At 46.2% G+C, this 23,950-nt stretch overlaps 1 protein-coding gene across 1 annotated transcript in view; it reads right to left on the bottom strand.

The window, feature by feature from the left end:
* The window catches only part of LOC311145222 (kinesin-like protein KIF26A), a gene marked incomplete at its 5' end in the record, with an annotated part of 109,770 nt that overhangs the window by 13,309 nt on the left and 72,511 nt on the right, over positions 1-23,950 (bottom strand). The window contains 7 exons of the mRNA XM_084181447.1: positions 1,480-1,642; positions 2,164-2,323; positions 6,119-6,302; positions 7,439-7,701; positions 8,264-8,357; positions 9,594-9,803; positions 15,707-15,899. Of these exons, the coding sequence (XP_084037573.1) occupies positions 1,480-1,642; positions 2,164-2,323; positions 6,119-6,302; positions 7,439-7,701; positions 8,264-8,357; positions 9,594-9,803; positions 15,707-15,899 (1,267 nt within the window). The remainder of the gene's footprint in view (positions 1-1,479; positions 1,643-2,163; positions 2,324-6,118; positions 6,303-7,438; positions 7,702-8,263; positions 8,358-9,593; positions 9,804-15,706; positions 15,900-23,950) is intronic.

Raw genomic sequence — 23,950 nt, 5'->3', positions numbered from 1 at the left:
CTCTAGTGGCACAGCTAGCACTGCGATGCAGTGCCTTAGACCACTGCGCCACTCAGGAGACATTGGTTGCACCAGATCTTATTTAGGGTCTTCATAGCAAAGGGGGTGAATACATATGCACGCACCACTTTTCCGTTATTTATTTTTTAGCATTTTTAGAAATTTCACTTCACCAATTTGGACTATTTTGTGTACATCCATTACATGAAATCCAAATAAAAATCAATTTAAATTACAGGTTGTAATGCAACAAAATAGGAAAAACATCAAGGGGGATGAATACTTTTGCAAGGCACTGAAATGTGCTTAGCACATGAATGTGCTACATACTTAGACTTTCTGCATAATCCACATGTTCAATACATAATATTATTACTTTAGAAATTGAAAAAGTCTTTATATAGTTTTCTCCACCATTTTCCAATTTCCTGCTGTAGATTTACAGTTAATTGAATCGCATAATGAATTCACGGTGGAATAAATCATAAGGCAAATATAAATTGCTTTAAAATTGTCAGTCAATACACGTGGTCCTCTGTAGCTCAGCTGGTAGAGCACGCCGCTTGTAACGCCAAGGTAGTGGGTTCGATCCCCGGGACCACCCATACACAAAAAAAATGTATGCACGCATGACTGTAAGTCGCTTTGGATAAAAGCGTCTGCTAAATGGCATATTATTATTTAAAGGTTAAATGTGAACATCAATAGGCACACTGAAATGAATGTCAATAATTTGAATCAGTGTGCGTGGAATGCATTATAATTACGCCCAGATGCTAAATAAATGCATGCTGTCATTACACCTAATTATCTGGAGCATATATTTCCCGAATCTGAGGGCATGCATTACAAACATCCTTAGGCAGCAGGATTGGGATCAATTCGAATTGAAGGCAGTCAATTCAGGAAGTGATTTGAATTTAAAATCCAATTTTTTCTTGTGACATAAATAGCTTCTCCTTTTCAGTTAATTGAGAAGTCAGTAAAAATGTATGCTTATTTTTTCAATCATTGAATTGGAATTTCAGTTTACTTCCTGAATTGACTGCCTTAACTTGAAATTGAACCCAACCCTTTTAGGCAGCCCTATTGATTACATGATTATGTGTTGAGCAGGCAAGAAAAACTAGCTCTGAATTATGGCACTAATAACCTTGCATTAAGAGAGGCCCTGATTCATTTCATACCATGGCCTCCAATTTACAGTAAAGTGGGAAGAGCTTTTTCAAGATCTCAGCTACTAATAGGCTACTATATGAAATGGTGAACAGTGCAACTTCTGTTAATAAACCCACTGTAATAAACTCTTGAGATCACTAAATAGTTATTATAACTGTGAAAATCTATGGCTTTCCCTCATCAAAACAGTGAGGGCCCTGTTCATCGAAATATGCTACTGTTCAAATGGAGAATATCCATGTCTCTTAATCAATGTCAACAGTGTGTGATACTGAAAGCTCATCAAGTCCAGACACAGACCTTGGACTTCTTCTTCCTCATGCGGTGGATGCGTGAGGCCAGCTGGATGGTTGTGAGGGAGTCAGTGTAGTTGGCAGGGGAGTCAGAGATGTGGGCGATCATTGTAGTTCTACAGTTAATGTTCCCCAGCGACTCTCTCAGCAGCATCGTCAGTTTGCTGTCCCTAGAAATGATACGTTCACACACCGTCATCATTATTACTGCTCAGGAAACGGCAGGATGTTTCAGTGCCCTATATCCCTGGCTTTGCTAATGACTAGAAAACAAACGTTACAATGTTGGTTTACATTCAACCACGGTTCTCTACACCTTATATTAGTCTGGGTTGCCAGATATTTTTTTAATATCACATTTGGAACAACTGGTTCTTCGACTGTTATCTTAGGTTCCTAAGCTGAATGCTCCTTTTACAGTATATTTCCTCCCATTTTAGCTTGCTTTCCCCATTTCACACTTTGTCTGCACTGCATTCCCCAAATTAAATGTTCTGTCTCTGATTCTATAGTGTAGCAAACTACATGGCTGAGACTGGGATATTTCTATAGCACGCTAGAATAAACACAGCCTTGATAGTTAAGGTAAATGTACATGCATAAACTTGTCTCATTTTGATTACATGACTCGACTCCTTTACATATTACATATTCAAGGTATAGATAGAAAGTTCAGTACTAGTTCCCCTACCTGTAAGGTACGTGCTTGGCTCCATTGGCTAAAGCCATGATAACGTTTCCCAGCGCGGTGAGAGACAGACACAGGCCTCCCCCTCCGTCTCGGCTCTTACTAAGGACCTTCTCACAGCTCCCCAGGTCTATGAGGTGCAGCCTGCTCCGTCCGCCTGACACTGTAGATGACACAGGAGGAAGAGCCAGGTGAGGTTATATCTCAGCACAGACACAGTCAGACACTCCCTCTGAAGGAAGAGGGTTCCCACATGCTGCTGCTGCGCCTTACAGGCAGGAGAGGCACAGCCCAGACCAGACCAGACATGGCAGTCTGATTTATTCATGAGTAAGCCTCTCGGTCTGAAGTGATTCAAATCTGGGCTGAGATTGTCTCAGTTTAACAGACAGGTAATAACGTTCCAGACACATAAAAGTATCTTGTTGTCACATTACATACATACAAAACAAAGGAGGACAGTCACTGTATTTGGCACCTAAATGGTAATTGGAGATGATGACTAGTTTGGGGGGCTGTGCTATAAAAGTCCAAAAGTATGCAGTGATTCAGTTTAGATGGAAGGGGAGCAGGATTTCTCCAAATGTTATTCAGCAGAGGGGCAGCACATTGTAATGTAGGTCACTGATATGTTATTTCAGATTAATCAAATCAAACTGTGAAATGCTTGCTTACGAGCCCTTCCCAACAATGCAGTTTAAAAATAATAATACAATAAAAAAATAGTAACACGAGAGGAATAAAATACACAAGAATGAAGCTATATACAGGGAGTACCAGTACCAGATCAATGTACAGCTATATACAGGGAGTACCAGTACCAGATCAATGTACAGCTATATACAGGGAGTACCAGTACCAGATCAATGTACAGGGGTATGAGGTATTTGAGGTAGATATGTACATGAAGGCAGGGTAACGTGATTCCCACGGGGGGCCAGTATGAAAATGTATGCACTCACTAACTGTAAGTCGCTCTGGATAAGAGCGTCTGCTAAATGACTTAAATGTAAATGTAAATGTAATGTGACTAGGCATCAGGATAGATAATAACAGAGTAGCAACAGCATATGATGAGCGTAAAAGTGTGTGTGTTGTGTCGATATGCGTGTGTGTGTGTTTGTGACTTGTCGGTATGCGTGTGTGTGTTATGTGTGTGTGTGCGTATGTAGTTTATGTGAATGGGTGAGAGTGTCAGTGTAGCGTGTGTTTGAGTGTGTATATAGTGTGTATATATAGTCAGTGCAAGATATTAACGGTCTATTTAGCGGTCGTGTGGGTAGAGCTGTCTCGGAGCCTGTTGGTCCGAGAGCCGATGCTCCAGTACAGTAGCAGACTGAACAGTCTCTGGCTTGGGTGGCTGCAGTCTTTGGTAATTTTTCGGGCCTTCCTCTGACCGAATATAGAGGTCCTGGATGGCAGGGAGCTCGGCCCCAGTGATGTACTGGGATGTCTGCATCACCCTCTGTAGCGCATTGCGGTCGAAGGTGGTGCATTTGCCATACCAAGCAGTGATGCAGCCAGTCAAGATGCTCTCGATGGTGCAGCTATATAACTTTTTGAGGATCCGAGGGCCCATGCCAAATCTTTTCAGCCTCCTGAGCGGCGAACCATTAAACTCTTGTCAGCAAGACTTAGAAATTGTGTGCTTCAAATCCACACTCTCGTTCCGCTAAGCACAACACATGAATGCAAACAAGTCTCTTTTTTTCACCCATCCATAAACATTCCAAATGAGGCTTGTTATCCATTCAGATTTATTGCGGCTTTATCCACCATCTAGCCCAGTGCAGCACAGTCTCATATGGCTATGATGGTACCCTCTGACAGCACAGATACAGTTGAAGTCGGAAGTTTACATACACTTAGGTTGGAGTCATTAAAACTCTGTTTTCAACCACCCACAAATTTCTTGTTAACAAACTATCATTTTGGCAAGTCGATTAGGACATCTACTTTGTGCATGACACAAGTCATTTTTCCAACAATTGTTTACAGACAGATTATTTCACTTATAATTCACTATATCACAATTCCAGTGGGTCAGAAGTGTACATACACTAAGTTGACTGTGCCTTTAAACAGCTTGGAAAATTCCAGAAAATGATGTCATGGCTTTAGAAGCTTCTGATCATCATTTGAGTCAATTGGAGGTGTACCTGTGGATGTATTTCAAGGCCTACCTTCAAACTCAGTGCCTCTTTGCTTGACATCATGGGAAAATCAAAAGGAATCAGCCAAGACCTCAGAAAAAACGTTGTAGACCTCCACAAGTCTGGTTCATCCTTGGGAGCAATTTCCGAACGCCTGAAGGTACCACGTTCATCTATACAAACAATAGTACGCAAGTATAAACACCATGGGACCACACAGCCGTCATACCGCTCAGGAAGGAGACACATTCTGTCTCCTAGAGATGAACGTACTTTGGTGCGAAAAGTGCAAATCAATCCCAGAACAACAGCAAAGGACCTTGTGAAGATGCTAGAGGAAATAGGTACAAAAGTATCTATATCCACAGTAAAACAAGTGCTATATCGACATAACCTGAAAGGCCGCTCAGCAAGGAAGAAGCCACTGCTCTAAAAAAAAAAATACGCCATAAAAAATCCAGACTACGGTTTGCAACTGCAGATGGGGACAAAGATCGTATTTTCTGGAGAAATGTCCTCTGGTCTGATGAAACAAAAATAGAACTGTTTGGCCATAATGACCATCATTGCAAGCCGAAGAACACCATCCCAACCGTGAAGCATGGGGGTGGCAACATCATGCTGTGGGGGTGCTTTGCTGCAGGAGGGACTGGTGCACTTCACAAAATAGATGGCATCATGAGGAAGGAAAATGATGTGGATATATTGAAGCAACATCTCAAGACATCAGTCAGGAAGTTAAAGCTTGATTGCAAATGGGTCTTCCAAATGGACAATGACCCCAAGCATACTTCCAAAGTTGTGGCAAAATGGCTTAAGGACAACAAAGTCAAGGTATTGGAGTGGCCATCACAAAGCCCTGACCTCAATCCTATAGAACATTTGTGGGCAGAACTGAAAAAGCATGTGCGAGCAAGGAGGCCTACAAACCTGACTCAGTTACACGAGCTCTATCAGGAGGAATGGGCCAAAATTCACCCAACTTATTGTGGGAAGCTTGTGGAAGGCTACCCAAAACGTTTGACCCAAGTTACACAATTTAAAGGCAATGCTACCAAATACTAACTGAGTGTATGTAAACTTCTGACCCACTGGGAATGTGATGAAAGAAATAAAAGTTGAAATAAATTATTCTCTCTACTATTATTCTGACATTTCACATTCTTAAAATAAAGTGGTGATCCTAACTGACCTAAGACAGGGAATTTTTACTAGGATTAAATGTCAGGAATTGTGAAAAACTGAGTTTAAATGTATTTGGCTAAGGTGTATGTAATCTTCTGACTTCAACTGTACCTGCAGCAATATGGTTCAGTGCATTCATCACTTGCGGATTAATCAAAAAAGCCAGAGCATTTGTTGAATCGAATGGGCAAATGATAAATAGTATAGCAGAACAATGAATAAAAATCAGACACTATCACAGTCAAAGACACACAGAGTGACATTAGAGCTCAGAGAGCGCCTCCAATCATGTAGTAATTATAGCTATGCTAAGTATAGTAGTGGTAGTAACAGGGAAAGGGGATACCTAGTCAGTTGCACAACTGAATATATTCAACCGAAATGTGTCTTCCGCATTTAACCCAACCGCTCTGAATCAGAGAGATGCATGAGGCTGCCTTAATTGACATCCACGTCATTGGTGCCCGGGTTTGTTGTTGGGGTTGTTGCCTTGCTCAAGGGCAGAACGGCAGATTTTTCCACCTTGCCGGCTTGGGAAATAGAACCAGCGATCTTTCGGTTACTGGCCTTACACTCTTAACCGCTAGGCTACCTGTAGAAGTAGTAGCAGTTTTACTCACTGCCTCCCTTGCCACTCTTCTCCATGCGGTACTGGTAGATATGCAGCGTGAACAGCATGTGAGAGTTGCGTCTCTCTTCCTCATCTGAGTCGGGCCTGCTGGTGCTGCGTGCTGCGATGGCCGCGTCCAGGAAGAAGGCTGCCTTCTCTGCCGTGGGAGCGCGGAGCTCGCTCTGGTTCTGGAGCTAAGGGGGGAGGAGAGAGGAGAGGGAAGGGTAAGGGGGGGGGGGGGGGGGATAAGGGTTAGATAAGGGTTAGAGAGATAAGGTTTAGATAAGGTTAAAAGAGATCAGGTTTAGATAAGGGTTAGAGAGAAGGAGAGAGTATGGGGTTGGAGAGAAAGAGTTGGAGGAATCGGAGAAAGGAAAGAGAAAAAGTAGAGAGGGTAGCCAGGTAATTGGACCCAGGCACACATTTCCTACCCATTAGATTGGGTCTCGGGGGCAATTGTACTTATTGTGATCGAGATGTAGTTGTCCCTGATTGCACTGACTTTGCTCACAGCTGCTTGTTTGAAGAAGTGTACTTACTGTGATCAAGCTGTGGTTGTCCCACTGGCTATCCTAAGTTGAATGCACCAATTTGTAAGTCGCTCTAGATAAGAGCGTCTGCTAAATGACTTAAATGTAAAATGTAAAATTAGAGAAACAGATATGCACACAGAGGGAGGTGGATTAGGGAAGGTAATGGAGGAGCAGGAGGCAGGGGCACTTCCCTCCACACGGATGTTGTGGTGGTGGGATATGGAGAGAGGGGGGAGTGGGGAGTGGGAGGAAAGGGGGGAGAGTGGGGCATGTAGTAGGGGCCCCACGCCACATGGTTGGAGGAGGAGCTGTGAGGAGCTTCACAGGACTCCAGGCAGCCTTTGATTTCACGGTCCACACAGAGCCCCAAAAAAACAACATCTGACGGCAACACCTGTCAGTGCCTTCAAACCCCATCCCCCCGACCCCCCAATTAGTCCTATTGTGATGCAGAGGGACAGAGCTAATTCAGGAGTAATAGATGCTGAAGGATGTTGACAGGGGAGTCAATAAAAAGGTATGAAGAAAGATGTCGCTATGTGGATGGCTTTGGTGAGAATATAGTGCAGGGATCTATTAAGAAAGGTAAGACAGGGCAATATGGGCTCAGAGTACACAGGGGAAAGACCTGGGAGATGAAAGAAAACAGACAATCTTTGGGGTAGACATAGGTAGGTAGTAGTGAGAATCAGATCAATACACAGACACTAATATATACCAGACAGAGAGAGAGACGGAGAAGGAGAACAAAGAACGGGAGGAAAATGGGGACGCGTCTGGCCACCTTTTTTCCTCACCTGAGTGCCACAGATGGGGTCCTCACGCAGGTAGACCCCTGGGGACTGTCCGTCCTGCACGCTTCCTGTTGACACCTCAGACAGGAGGTCCTTCAGCGCCTCGTCCTTCCCACAGATCTCCACGGCAGACACACGGACAGAGAAGCGCGTGCCCGTCTTCTCTTTGCGCTCGTTGATGAGTTTGAAGAGCCAGGAGATGGCGCAGGGCACGATGCCGAGGTTCTGGGTGGAGCCGTCTTTGCCAATCATGGTGAATGTCTTGCCTGGAGACAGAGGAGAGGACGGCGAGGAAGGGGGATGGAGACATTAATATACAAGTCCGGTGCATTGCTGTTGGCAACAGCCTGCTGCTCATTTCTCTCCGAAAAACGAAGAAACACTAGTAATATGCTGTCTAGAATGGGTAGAGGAGAGGAAAATGCATTACAACTGTTGATTGGGAATATACTGTATCTCTAATAACTTACGAAGGGGGTGATTCAAGGAGCAATCCCTGGAGGATGAAAACAGAGGAGAAGAAAAGGTAAAAGGAAGCCTGTTCTGAGAAATGACACTCTTTCAGGCTGGGTGAAGAGTCCAGGTCAATTACAGTGGTTTTAATTCAAGACTGTTCCCTGCAGCCTCTATATAGAAGTCTCCATCCCTCCATCCCCCACCATCTCTCACTAGCCCCTCCCCACTGTCTTATTTTCTCCTCAGCCCACTCCAGTGCACCACTAATCCATTTGTGAATGTGGACATCAAACCAGGCCGATAAAGGGAGAGTTTTCTTTGTCTAACAAAGGCCTTTTGCCAGATTTCAGTTGAGTAGAGGGGCTTACTTACCGAGCTTGACATGCCCGAAGCAGAAGATGCAACCGTCCGCACCGTTCACCACAGACTGGATGACCTCAGACACTGTCCCTGAGCACACCTCTGCCTGCAAAGAGAGAGGGAGAAAGAGAGAGAGATAGAGATGGAGTGGTTAAAGAGCATACACTATATCTGCCATTCCCCTTTTAGAATTGTGTACATTCAAACAGAATTGGAATATCAAGTCATTGCCAAACACACATACACATACAAAGTATTTTCTATTTGAGAATCTCCAATTATTTCTACAAAAACATAATTCTAGCTATCAAACACAGGAGGAGCATCAGGAAGACAGGCTCTGATCACAGATTCAGAGGGCGGCGTCAAAAGGATCGAGTGTTGCAATGTGTGGCTCATCTTTACAATCTGTTTCACCACCATGGCTCCACTGGGGCAAGGCTTCTGCTGCAGACAGTGATCTCCTCCCATACATAACACAGCAAACAAGGCCTCTTACTGCAGAACAGCTTTCTGTTACTGTTAGCCGCCAGCAGTGTGGTCCCAGCGGCACAATCTAGCAGCCACGTCTCAGAGTCTGCCTTACTGGAGCAGGAGCAGGGCTATCAGCCCCTATCAGCTGGCTCACTGTGGAGGAGATGTATCTGATGGAGGAAGCTCTGAACCTTACCCTCACTGTGGAGACACTGATCCATGCTGTAGGCCCTGTGGCTACTGACTCTACCAATACTTGATGAGATCCCCCATGGTTCAGCTTCTCAAACCTAAAGATTGTACGCTTATGGGGAGCAACACAAAGCTTGAGTCGCTTGGTTCATGTTCCCTTTTTAGTAGGCACTAACAGCATGTTGCCTCACTTCTAAATCTCATCTCTTCAACAATCAGTTCAGAAGATACTGAGCGATCAATGGAAATCTCAATGGTTTTGTTGAGAGATGTTTCTAAACAGACCTCTATGAAAAATGTTGTCTGGATGTTACTAAATCATCGTCAAGTAAACGTCCTCAGTGTCTGGCCCTTTGATCTTAATTTGGGCATGGCTCTACTAGACTGTAAGGTCTGGACTGGGAGAGGAGAGGTTAGATATAACTGGATTATGAAAGGAGAGGTTAGATATAAGTGGACTGAATTAGATTCATTCCCCAGACTTAAAAGGGCCAGCTGTTGAGGCCCATAATGGGAAGAATGCCCCCGACCAAAGACAGGCATTTTTCTACTAAGCCCCTGGACCGCACCCAGCCAGCATAAAGACATCCTCCTGCCCCCCTACACACACACACACACACACACACACACACACACACACACACAGAGAGAGACTCCTCAACTGCTTGGTCCTTACTTGAGAGGCATCCTGGGTAAACACTGCGTCGAAGGCGAAGATCTTTGGGACTGCCACTGTGGCCCTCCTGTGCCCTGAGTTGGCGCGGTCGATGACCGAGGGGTCGTAAAGGGTCAGCTGCTTCTTCCTGGGGTCCACCTTCAGGAAGGACATGGACTCTGATGAATCAGGAGCCTCCAGGGAGGGGCAGATACGCATCATCACTTTTACCTGCAACACGAGAGGAGAGGAGAGAGAGCCAAGAACATACATATAAGCAAACATAAGCAAACATATGGTGAAAGAACGCACATTAAACACAGATAAAGCAGGCACATAAAATAGCTAACATGATAGACACACAGAGTTACAGGGGACATAGGAGGAACTTGTAGTGGGGAGAAAATGGACATGTTGAAATCACACGGCAACGCTGAACCTGGATAAACATAATTTCCATCATGTTACCATGGAGACAAAGGTTACTCCTGACAAATGGACCACCATTGCATGTTAAGCTGCCAGTCATGGGTCAACACATGGGCCTAATGGTGTCAATGTACAGCTGATATTGTAAATCATAACAGTGAATGTAATATGGGCCCTTAATGACTGTGACTCTGAGCCGCCCACCATGCTGAGGGATTATCCAACCAGCAGGCTGCTCTCTGGACCAAGAGCAACTCTGACTGCAGCTCTGCAGCATGGGAACATATGGCCCCGATTTTTCTCTCCCTCTCTTTCTCTGTCTATCTCTCGCCGTTGCTCTCTCTCAGTCTCTCTGTCTCTCTCTCAGAGAGACAGGATCAATCTGGGATCTGTACTGTCTATACTTAGATTCTGTCCCTAGATTCTGTGTCATTTCAGTTGTCACAGTACACCATGATCCTAACACAGTATGGTAAACAGGATGATATATGTCACTGGTCATGTTTAAGGTGTTGATTTACTACACCTCTACTGTGACATGTCTCCTCTAGTCTAATGTTGTAACTATGTTATGGCCATGGCATGTCTCCTCTAGTCTAATGTTGTAATTATGTTATGGCCATGGCATGTCTCCTCTAGTCTAATGTTGTAATTATGTTATGGCCATGGCATGTCTCCTCTAGTCTAATGTTGTAACTATGTTATGGCCATGGCATGTCTCCTCTAGTCTAATGTTGTAATTATGTTATGGCCATGACTTGCGGAGGCATTCTGCCAGCTGTGTCTGATGGTACTTCCTGAACTGGAGAAAGTGGAGTAAGGTTTCATCTGCATGCACATCACGTTATATGTAAGCTGTGTGTGTGTGTGTGTGTGTGTGTGTGTGTGTGTGTGTGTGTGTTTTCATCTATGTCAGTCTCCCTGACAAGCCTCCTCAAACACAATCACACCCTTTTTATTCTATGACAACTGCAACACCATTTATAAAGAACATGTAGGAGTGGATGGTTCCTCTGATAAGAAAATCATCTTCACTCACTCTGTCAACATTTGATTGTGAAAACTCAACCTTGACTCTTGTAGTATGACAGACAGGAGACATATACATCTGTGTTGTCAGGAAGTGGTGGATAATGGTGTTTCTCCTCCCTGACAGCTCAGTGTGTTTAGGGTTTAGCATAGTGGTAGTCAATCCACTGAACCAGTGCATCGGCATGCTTCCCCTCCTCCTCCATGGTTACAAACAGCTTGAGCTTTAACAACCATGCATTGATAACGAATTAAATCTGGGACAATAAAAATAATGTATAAAAACATCACACAAAAACGACTGTGAGAGGCTGTGCGATATGTGGCAGCCGATTACAACTCTAACTGTTCCCCTACCTCCCCTTTATGCAAAGGCAGCAAAGCTGACACAGGGCTGGTCCTTTCATCCTCTGTGTGTCTCTCCTGTGTCATCCATGCCCACACAAAAGGCCTTTTCTTCCCCTGGCTTGTTCATAAATATTGCCACAAATCCCGGCTCTGGCGCTAAGGAACAATGTGTGGTGGCGAACCCATTCTGCCACAGAGGGAATTCCTCTCCGGCTTTCTGGCAGCTGAGTGCAAACTCTCTTTGTGCTCCGTGGGGGGCTGTTATCATGACTGACATGTACATATGTTAAGCAAATTACATTTGCTATGACATTTAAACAGCCTTCCATATATGACTGCTGACGCTGGCCGGCCCGCCAACCGGGCGAGGGAGCAATAGCTAACGTCTAGAGCTGCTATATTTACATTGGCAGAGATGTGATATCAGGGGCCGGTGAGGATCAGCTGGAGCCTCTGCTGCATTTTAACACCTCGGGCCCTTCTGCTAATGGCCCTGTTCTCCTATGTCTTGATCCCACCAAGAAATCCATTAGCTGGGATTTTCCCCCAGCAGCCACCCCTCCTCATGTCCAAACCCTCCACATGACACATCGCCTGGGTCAGCAATGACATCAACTGTCCATGGATGGACAAGTGTGTCTTGAATAAATACATAACAAAACATCACCCATGCCTCTCAGTGTTTCAGTCACTTTTTGACCACAGAAAATGCATACTGTAGATTAAGGGGAAAGGAGCTGGGATGAATTGTCTACCGTAGACAAAAGAATGTTGGCAACTCAAATCGTGTTGGCTGCGGTTCCTCAAACATGCATTGTTTCACAGCAGTGAACTCTTGGTTGCCTGAACCAGGTGACTCCAAACTGCAGTACTGTCCGAGACACAATGACAGAGGTTGAGTTTCCCATAACAGCCTACTTAATGAAGAGGAAACCTGGGGTTATAGACTCAGAACAATGCTGTAAACAAGACGATTTCCCTTTCAAAACAACCCTGTGGCTGTCACATACTGCATGTCTAGCTCAGTAAAAGGTGTAGGGAGAGGAAGCTTGTTAATAACGCTGGTGTTTTATGAAGTGAGATTCACAATATGGGACAATATCTCAATGGTGTGGAAATTTGGCAAAGTAAGCAACGACTTCCCAACCAGGTGGGACCTAATCTTGTTCTTCTGCTATGTAAATACAGGATCTCAGCCCAGCAAACAATACCCAATAAACCCTAGAGGAAGGGTGTGTTTATACAGCACTAACACTATTGACAGACCAATCATCGCCATCCTGCTCGATTTCATCATCAGGTTTATGGAACGCAGCTAGCAGGAATTGTATTTATTCAATTATTTTATTTAACATTTATTTATTGTCACGTTCGTCGGGAACAGAGGAGGACCAAGGCGCAGCGTTGAAAGCAAACATACTCTTTTATTTGTGATTACCCGAACAAAACAACAAACGATACGTGCAGTCCTACGGTAAAAACCAAAAGGAACAAGATCCCACAACCACTGTGGGAAAACAGCCTGTCTAAATATGGTTCCCAATCAGAGACAACCAGCAACAGCTGACACTCGTTGCCTCTGATTGGGAACCACTCTGGCCAACCTAGAAATACAACTACTAGAAAAACAAATGAAACTCACACCCTGGCTCAACATACAAGTGTCCCCAGAGCCAGGGCGTGACAGTACCCCCCCCTAAAGGCGCGGACTCCGACCGCGCCAACTAAATACCACAGGGGAGGGACCGGGTGGGCACTCCGCCTTGGCGGCGGATCCGGCTCCGGGCCTGATCCCCACTCCCTCTCCAACCCCCCAAAGTACCCCATGTCCGGTCTGGCCCCGCTGGCCGGAGCTGGACTGCACACTGGTGGAGCGGATTGCTCTAGCTCCGGCGTGAAGCAGCTGACCGGTGCCGGACCAGGCACCGGTGGAACAGGCACGGGCCGTGCCGGACTGACGACGCACACCACTGGCTTGGTGTGGGGAACAGGCACGGGCCGTGCCGGACTGACGACGCACACCACTGGCTTGGTGTGGGGAGCAGGAGCGGGCCGGACCGGGCTGGCGACGCGCACCATTGGCTTGGTGCGGGGAGCAGGAGCGGGCCGGACCGGGCTGGCGACGCGCACCATTGGCTTGGTGCGGGGAGCAGGAGCGGGCCGGACCGGGCTGGCGACGCGCACCCTTGGCCTGGTGCGGGGAGCAGGAACAGGCCGGGCCGGGCTGGCGACGCGCACCATAGGCTTGGTGCGGGTAGCAGGAACAGGCCGGGCCAAGCTGGCGACGCGCACCATTGGCTTGGTGCGGGGAGCAGGAATAGGCCGGGCCGAGCTGGCGACGCGCACCATTGGCTTGGTGCGGGGAGCAGGAACAGGACGGGCCGGGCTGGCGACGCGCACCATTAGCTTGGTGCGGGGAGCAGGAACAGGACGGGCCGGGCTGGCGACGCGCACCATTGGCTTGGTGCGGGGAGCAGGAACAGACCGGACCGTACTGGGGACACACACCACTGGCCCTCCGCAGGGATCTGGAACGGGCCGGACCGGACTGGTAACACACCCCAGTACCTCTCGCCGTGCCTCTACACCTTCCTTCCCCTCTTTGACCAGTGGCCCCCGTAACCTGGCGGCCTCCTCTGCCAACCCGCTGGGCCGCTCTATCGCGGTCTCCTGCTGCCCCATCGTCCACGGCGTTAGCCCCCCCCTAAAAAATTTCTGGGCTTCTCTCCTACCCGTGGGCCAGGCCTCCATACTTTTCGCCAGCCTTTCGCCCTTCTGCTTCCACTTCAAGCCCCTCTCTTGCTCACCCGGCTTGACCCAGTCGAGGAGGCGCTGGATATCCGCCAGAGATCTCCCTGGCGATGGCTCCTGGACCCGCTGCTTGGTCAAGTTCTGGTGGGATCTTCTGTCACGTTCGTCGGGAACAGAGGAGGACCAAGGCGCAGCGTTGAAAGCAAACATACTCTTTTATTTGTGATTACCCGAACAAAACAACAAACGATACGTGCAGTCCTACGGTAAAAACCAAAAGGAACAAGATCCCACAACCACTGTGGGAAAACAGCCTGTCTAAATATGGTTCCCAATCAGAGACAACCAGCAACAGCTGACACTCGTTGCCTCTGATTGGGAACCACTCTGGCCAACCTAGAAATACAACTACTAGAAAAACAAATGAAACTCACACCCTGGCTCAACATACAAGTGTCCCCAGAGCCAGGGCGTGACATTTATACAGGGTGGGTCACCATTGAGACCAGGCTCTCATTTGCAAGGGAGCCCTGTGAACATGAACATACAATAAATAATATCAATACAATAAATACAACAGGATTAATGAAAACAAACACAACTCTCATATCACCTCCCTTAAACTCGATCTAAACTGTCCAATGGAGACCAGCGAGTCTAATTTCAAGGTGGCCTGAAGCCTATTCCACGAGCTGGGGGCATAAAAACTAAAATAATTTCCCCCCAGATCAGTGGAGACCCGCGGGACCTCTAGAACCAGCCAGTCCAGCGGGTCTGAAAATTGCTGGATCTCTAGTTAATATGTGCGCCGAGGTAATGGGGGAGTCTCTGAAGAACTGCTTTATATACAAAAAGTAGCCAATGCTGGGCCCTTCTGGTAGTCAGAGACTCCCAGCCAACAGAACTATACAAAATGCAGTGATGTGTAAGAACATTGGAATGAACATTGGAATACGCTGTAGTAATGTTTGCAAACTTTTAGCTTTTAAAGGTGAGATAGGTTTCAAAATGTGAGATTCTGTCATTGTTCACCCATAGTCAGATGAACTTGTGGATAACATTTTATGTCTCTGCGTGCAGTATGAAGGAAGTTAGCGAAACTTCCTTCAGGTACAGTAGCATTGCTACCAGGCATTTAACATTGCTACTGTACCTTTAGACTTCCAGTCATTGCGCTAACGCTAGTTAGCATTAGCTCAAGAAACTACCGCTAACTTCCTTAATACTGCAAGCATAAACATAAAAATGGTATCCCACAAGTTAATCTGACTCTGGGTAAGTAGAACACTCGCAGTATCCCTTTAAAGTGAATTGGATTGAAGTTTTGTGTTTTCTTTCCCTCACAAACTGTAGTCCATTCAGAGGGAGGAATGCGGCCATAACAAACTGAGTGAATTCATGACATTCCAGCAGGCTTATCTGTCTGCATCTGTATGGACTGGACCAGACGACTGGCTGTCTATGTACTAATGCGTCGCCACTGTGCATTCTCCCATTTAAATGTCAGTCATTCATAAACATTTGCATGTGCGTGCATACTGTAGGCCTGTTTGCGAGTAATGCCTGTCGCTCCTTACCTTTCCCATCCCGGGGTTCTCCTTGACCTTTGAGACGGCGCGGAGCAGGCATGGAGGGGCGGGGGGTGGCGAGAGCTGCAGGATGCCGCTGAAGTTGGTGGGGTAGATGGAGGGCTCCTGGGCTCCAGAGTGCAGCAGGGAGGGAGGCTGGTGCTTCTTCCGCTTGGACGAGAGGTTAAGCTTCTGAGCTGCCCTGGGAGGAGCAAACACAAGAAGAGTTTAGCCTAACTTCAAAAACATACAATTTAGCCAGCCATCTGTAATGTGCTGGGCAGGAAGGAAGATAAACTTCATAGGAGCCACCACGCATTTATATTTTTCATAGTGAGGTATCCAACAGAGAGAGGGCTGTATAATCATTCAGCTGATTGATTTAATGGTCAGGGTTGACATTTGTGAGGGTGTGCAGAGCCTTTAGAAGCCACACTGAGACTGTAGAGGAAAGGTCAACAAGCTCCTTTTTCTCTTTGCCAAAGTAAACAAAGTTGACAGGAGAAGGCCGCTGTGCCACCACTCTCGACCCTCCTCCACTCCCAACGCTACCTCCCTTTCAACTCCCCACTCCCTACCTGTGGCCAAGGCTTTGTAAAATGCTTCAGTTCTCTACTTCAAAACAGTACTAACATAAAATTCACAAATGCTTTAATTTCAGCACTGCAATTGCTAACGCACTGCTATGGAACTAAAGACACAATCAAGCCCAATTATGCAGCAGGGCTTTACAGGTGTCTACATAAGACAAGCCGCCATGACACCTGTATTGTTAGTAGGCCAGCTGGTGGTTGTCATGGTGCTAATATACACTAAATGGATCCATTTATCTTCTTCAAACAACACAGGAACATGCCAGGAACATGCCAGGTAAGGATGGCTGGCACAATGTTGCCTTACAGGCAATGGAAATGTCTGTCCTCATTATAGAATTGAAATGTTCTGCTATTTCATATGTTACTCAGGTATATATGTGAAGCTTGTTAGAGGGGCCCTGGTCATGTCTCTTGAAAACCATGACTGATCCCTGGATCCCCCATTCACTGAGTCCCCTGATAGACAGACTTGGTGAGGAGAGTGAGAAATAGATAGACCTCTCCTGGTACTGTGGCCTAATTAGACCGTCTTGTTAAGTGGATGTCTTTAAGCAGCACGCCTCTCAGGGTAAGATCCGGCTGTGTGATGGGACTCTAAATAAATCCACGGCCATCCTGCGCTCTCGCTCTCGCTCTCGCTCTCGCTCTCTCTGTCTCTGTCTCTGTCTCTGTCTCTGTCTCTGTCTCTGTCTCTGTCTCTGTCTCTGTTGCTCTCACTCTCTCTCTCACTCTCTCTCACTCTCTCTCACTCTCTCCCTCTCTCTCTCTCACTCACTTACTCTCACTCTGTCCTTCTCACTCTCATCCTCTCACTCTGTCCCTCTATCTCTCTACGACTCAGCGTTAGCGCTGGAGTGGCACAGATTGGTCACAAGGCCAACTGACGAGACGCACACATTCCTTTTAGTCTAACTGCAATACTACCAGCTCTGTAAGTCTGTAACATTAAGTCACACTTATAACAGCCAGCGATATGGCCTACTGTGGATCAGTTACAACCACACCTCATCTTAAAAGTCAAGGCCAGAGTAAAGGAACACCTACAGGAAATTCATATGCACTGAACACTTTTCAGTCACACAGTTCAGAATCGGAGAGACGCAAGAGACAAAAAATGGTTGTCAACAAGAGGAAGAGACAGAGAGAAATTAAGATGGAATGAGAGATGAAAACAGGAGAAATGTGGAGAGGGAGGGCTACAGCAAGAGCGAGAAAGAGAGAGAGAACCTGTCCATCCATGTGTGTCTGTCTCAGTGAGAGACTATTGCCTGAGAGCCCAGCAGCCTGAGCTCATTAGTCCTGCTCTGGGCTCCTCCGGACAAGGTGGGCGGCTGCCAAAATATACCCCCCTCTACCCCACTGGAGTGACAGCCCCCCCCACCCATCCAGTACAGCACAGCACGCCCCCTGCAGCGACAGCCCAAGAGCACAATCAGGGAACACACCGCTGGCTGATGAAATTATTATTACATCCAAGAGGGCTACAGGAGGAGGCTCTCCCCAGGGACCAGTCTGTGTGTGATAGCATGAGAGAGGGAGAGTGTGAGAGAGAAAATGAGATGGAATAGATTAATGTGAGATGGAGAAAAGGAAAGAGAAACTCAGCAATGCTCTGTGTGTGTGTGTGTGTGTGTGTGTGTGTGTGTGTGTGTGTAAATGTCAGTCTGCACATGTATGAAAGGGAGTTTGCATTACACATTCATTGCTCAAGACAAAGGCTCTTTCTCTCGCTCCCTCTTTCTCCTTTCTCTCTCTCTCAGATTAGTCACATTCAGAGGTGCTATTGTAGAGATGAGAGGAATCTGCAAATATGACAAAGACACACAGCAACAAACAGTGAACTACAATTAACATTTGGAAAGCATTCACAGGTTCTATTTTTTGCTTATTCCCCTGTCCCTCTAAGTGCCCATATGGCATTGCAGGGTATGCCTGTAACCTTGAGGGTGAAAGCCAGTCACACAATGAGAAAAGGCATGTGCGTCTATTTGAAAGGAGGGAGAGAGAAAGGTGAGAGAGAGAGAGAGCAGAGAAAGAGTCAGGGTTGTGTGTAATTCTGTTGTTCCGTCAGAACCACTCAATGGGTGATGAGCAATAACAGTGAGCGCTCGCCTCTGTAACAACACACACACCCTAATGGGAAAATGAATTGCTTGTCACATGGCTTTCCCTCTCTATTTTCTCTCTCTCTCTTTCTCCCTTCCCAGTAAGAGGGAGCTGTCTGTGTGCACTCAATGGAAAATGTGGAGGGAGGAGAGGCTCAGATTCCCTCACCCACTACAGCTTGCCCACCTGTTCAACACCCATCTCTGTACTAATGAAGCCGTTTCAGTACACACCTTGGGTCTAAATATCTGAATGCATGCTCAAATACACCAAACACATTTCAGGATTATCAGGCAATACAGTGCTGCAGGTAGGCAGTAAACAAGAAGCCTCAGTCCCTCTGACATTTTTTTCTACAACATACATGGCAAATTATGAAGGTTTACTTAAGAGTAAATTGTCCAATAGTGCCTAAATACAATCTAATAAAATGCCAAGATAGTGCAAGAGATGGAGAGAAAGAGAGTACTTACAGCTCTTTCCAATCCATTATCTAATAAAAGTGCTCAAGCTCAACTTTAGGGTCCATGTCTCTGTTTCCAGGGTTCTCCATTACTTCAGCATTAGAGACGCAGGCAGAGAGCAGAAAGAGGCGGGGCCGATCACTGGCGGGGGCAAGAGGTGTCCTTTTTACTCCGATCGCAATCATTGACGTTTCCACTTGATTTCACAGCGGTTTGTAAGGAGCCGGGGGGACAGAGGAAGGGGGGAACCAACGTCATCCTAGCTGACCGGGACAAATCCAAGAAGGGGGTGGATAGCAGAGGTCCCAGTGAGGAGGTCCAGGGGGTTCAGACAGGTTCTCAGGATGGAGGGAGAGGAGGAGAAGGAGGAGAAGAGGAGGTCAGAGTAGAGAGAAGCACCTCCTCCTCTGTACATATTCCAGTGAAACAAACGCCTGTTCTGTGTCCACACCTCTCCACAAACAAAAGTTCAGCCTTAGTTCAGAGATGCAATACCTCCAACAGAGGCAGGCGCTCCAGCAGTCTGGCAAGACGTTCCTACTCGGATCTCTCTCTCTTTCACTCTCCTTTTCTGTCCTCTTCTCTTTCACTCTCTCCTTTTTATTCCCTTTCACTTCTCACTTTTTCTCTTTTCATCCAATAGCCATTGGTTTGTGTTTATTTCTTCCCTCTTTTTCTCTCTCCCAGTTAATCCATGCTGTTACATCTCTGCCGTGTGGCTGTAGCAGGGAGTCCTGATGGCTGTGTCCTTCCCTGTGCCCTGTGCCACTGGCTGAGGGAGGAGGGCTCGGCAGCAGGTAGCAGTCAGAGACAGCCAGGAGGTGGAGAGAGAACCAGTGTTAGCCTGGGCTGGGGGGGGCTTCAGGGGAATTGGGAATGGGGAGAATTCCTGCTCCCGCTCCGGCTCTCAATCCTGCTCCTTCTGCCGGAGAAATGCTGGCAGCTGTCCTGCCGTGTCTTCCTCTTCTCTCTCTCTTCTCAGCCCAGCCCCTTTTCCCTCCGACAGCCAGATGAGGTGTCAGTGCGCTACTGCTGGCTGCTCGCGGTCGCTCTCTCTGTCTCCACACACACACGCACACACACACACACACACACACACACACACACACACACACACACAGACACGCACACACACACGTCGCATGAATACTTCATGCATAAAGGAACCCTCTCTTCTTTTGCCTGTCCCAGACTTCAAACAGATTAGGTTAGTATGCCTACAGCACATGCATGTGTGTGTGTGTGTGTGTGTGTGTGTGTATTTGTGTTTCTTTGTGTGGATTTGTGTTTCTTTGTCTTTAGCTGAGGATGTAATTAGTTAGATGAGATAATGTCATTAATTATAAGGAGTGACACATAGATAAGAAGTGAGATACTTAAGTGTGTGAAGATGGATAGACCACTACTGAATCAGATGCTGGCTGAACGATGCTTTCACTCAATGGAAAGAGAGAGAGGAGGACAGACAACGAGCAGATGACAGGTAGAGAGGCAGATTTATGCAGGGCAGACAGAGACAGAGAGTGCACTCACTCACTGGTCTGATCAAGGGTAAAAAGGGGAAAGCTGTGTGTGTGAGTGGGCGAAGCTAGTATGAACATAGCCTGTATTCCCATGACTGCCAATTTACCAGCAAGTCTTTTAGCTCTTCTCTGGTCCTGTTTAAAAGGCAGTCTGATTTCTACACCATTAGGGCGAGCAGAGTGGCTCTGCCATTGAGCAGACATATACAGTGATTACAGAGCTTTCCCTCTGACACACTGCCCCATATCTGAGCTACAGTCAAGTGTGAGACACAAAACTATCTAGAATATATAATCTATAATACCCCCATAATGCATACAACAATTATTGTGCAGTGTCTTACATTGAGATAAATTCAATTCAGTTCACATATGAAACCTTGGTGTTTTGGGCAGTGATAAGGCAAACCCCACCCACCCTTGGCCACCACCTACCTACAAATCCACAGACCGCCTTCAGACCAAGACTGACAGTGATCAATAACTGTAAGACCAACCTAATGTGGACATTGGTCATCGTGACAATGGGATCACGCTTGATGTGGTTTCATGTGTACATCGAAACAGGGTAGGTATAGGGAGTCACCATTGGGCCAAACTGTCCATACAGCCTCTCAACGTCACCCTCTGTACAGACCCTTTGGACAGATAATGATTGTAATATATATATATAAATGAGCTAAGGTAAGATTAATGCAAGAGCAGCACTGGCAGCACAAATAAAGGCTCTGCTAGGCTTTTGTTAATGACAGAATGGACATCTATATTTGGGGCTGGCCTGCAGGGGGGTGCCTGCCTGCTGCTTCACAGTTTGGCCTGTTGTCAATAATCTCCCTAGCCCCCTTTTCAGGCTTTGTCAAATTAGCAAGAGAAATTCCTCTGGCCCGGAGAGTCATTAGCCGGCGCACCCATTAGCTTGTTTGTGGAAATGTGTCTCTGTTCCTCAGCCCAGCACCATGGCTCTTTAGGTAACAGGGCCTTTTCCAGCCTAATTACCATGTTGGCCCCATTTACCATCCTTGACATTTTCTTTCTCTAGTTCCCCCTCTTTTCTCCCCAGACAAGATAACGGTGCTCTGGCCATTCATGCAGGGATCAGATCACTGGGGCTGATATCAGACTGCATTAGCCCCCCCAGCGTGGGTCCGCCTTCTCTGGTGATTAGCAGCAGCCAAGCTCATGTCTGTCTGAATGGAGATGGAAGCTCTGGGCTCCAGCCAGACTGTATATGTACAACACACTGATAACAACCACATCACAATGAACCCGGCTCAATGTAGAAGCAGACATGCTGGAGTCTCTGCTGCTCTCAACAGGTGAGCCTGGAGGTGAAATGTTTATAGGTTTGTAATGAATGAAAGGAATCGCTAAAACAGTGGCTTAAGGGTAGCAAACAAAGAAGTGCCACATGTGTTCAGGATTGATTGCGTGCATGTGTTTGTCAATCAGTAAAGGTGTGTTTTTAATTAAAGGAACAATCAATAGGATTTCCCCCCCTGGAGTTCACATCTGGTGTATACATCATCCTATTGATGGGCTGACCTTGACATGGGCATCTCCCTGGCCACCATAAGTGTGAGAGAAACATACTACTATGTGTGCTTTCTGTTGGTGTCAAGTCTAGTTTCCTCAATATTATGAAAGGTGTACCGCAGGGGTCAGTATTGGGACCTGTTCTCTTTACAATTTATATAAATAATATTGGTCTATGTATTAAATCCTGTAATATTAATCTGTATGCAGACGACACAGTTACGTATGCCATTGCAGTGACTGTTGACCAAGCCATGTTAGAGGCCAATCTGATTTTGTTGCATTACAGATAGCCCTTGTTGATTTAAAACTTGTACTTAATGCAGGCCAAATTAAATATATGTTTTTCTTTCATTCACAGAAAAATGTCTCAGACAGGCTACATATTCACTCATTGGATGGCTCGCTCATCGAGCGGGTTCCCGCCTATAAATATCTGGGCGTTTGGATTGATAAAGATCTAACGTTTAAAAAACATACTGATGAGTTGGTTAAAAAGCTAAGATTTAAAGTGGGCTTCTTTTTTTAGAAATAGATATTGCCTCTCCCTAAACAACAGGAAGCAGATTGTGCAGTCAACTTTCCTGCCAGTTCTTGACTATGGTGACACCATTTACCAGACTGCAGAAGCCACTACTCTTAAACCATTGGATGCCATCTACCATAGCGCCATTCGCTTTATTACAGGTGACAGTTTTAATACTCATCACTGCATCCTGTATCAGAAGGTTGGCTGGACCTCACTAAAATCCCATAGATCACTTCATTACTGCCTTCTTGTTTAGAAAAGCTCTGCTCCACAAGCTTCCAACATACTGTCCCTCACTTCCCTGTTGAAATATAAAAATATAAGATACCAAACTCATTCACAGGGTTGGTTAACTCTTGAGGTCCCGCTTGTCTCCACAAAGTTTGGTAAATACGCCTTTAGTTTTAACGCACCATAGTAATGGAATACCTTACAAAACAAATTCCACCTGGATTCCCTGGTGCCGATAGGGCAGTTTAAAACTATTTTGTTAAATGAGTTCTCTGAAGTATGCAATTGTTTCAATTGACTATTATAACTTGTTGTCATAACCTGATGTAATGTATTTATAGCTGTCTTGTAGTCTTTTATATTTTGTTGTCGTATTGATGGAACTTTTGTCCTCAGGGCACCATTGCAAATGAGAAAATGATCTCAATTGGGCTCCCCTGATTAAATAAATACATGTATGTTGTATGAAGTCCTATGGACAGCTGACACAGTGGCTCAACTGTAAGGGAGAAACAGAGGGTTTGTGGGGCTGCTGTATTATATCATCACACCTTGGCACCAAAACAACCCCAATCGTCCACCTCTACAGAACACCGACAGTGTTGAGGACAACAACAGCTCGCCAAAATTCTGTTGGAGTAAACAACATCTGCATCTCTGCAGTGGCCTGGATGGCCGGAGAACCAGGTCACGTCCAGACTGACCCAACAGACAGACCATCACTAAGCCTCCCTCTGATTAAGCTGAGATGACATCAGGACAGGCTTGGGCAGGGGACTGGACACAGAGATGATGTCATAGTGTAGCCCAGGCCTAGCAACAGACAGAGCACACCACCGCACCACACCAAGATTTAGTATCAGGGTCATCAGGTTGATCATTAAAGACGTCCTCCAGCGATTTGTTTAACGTTTACTGTTGAAAAGCGATATCCCAAGTATAAATACCATAAAGTACACACACTAAAGGGTAACAAATACATATTTTTTGCAAAATAGTGTTTTTTATACACAACTGCAAAGTTCAAGGAGTGGGGCGTTCAATGAATTGGTCTGATGGGAAGTCGTGATGTCATCGGCCTCCCCCTTGCTTGAGGATCAATAAAGAACAAAAGTAGAAAGGCTGCACTGATCCCTGGACAGCTAAAGCAGAATCCATACACATACAAATACATACAGTGCAGGGTATATTCATCTATTCGCAAAGCACAGAAACTGTGATTGTTAACAGAAGGCCTTGGCTTACTATAGTGCTATAATATCTATAATATG

This window comes from Coregonus lavaretus (assembly GCF_964263955.1).
Source record: "Coregonus lavaretus genome assembly, chromosome: 18".
NCBI lineage: Eukaryota > Metazoa > Chordata > Actinopteri > Salmoniformes > Salmonidae > Coregonus > Coregonus lavaretus.
Note: the sequence above shows the minus strand (reverse complement) of the source record. Positions and strands in the feature narration are given on the sequence as shown.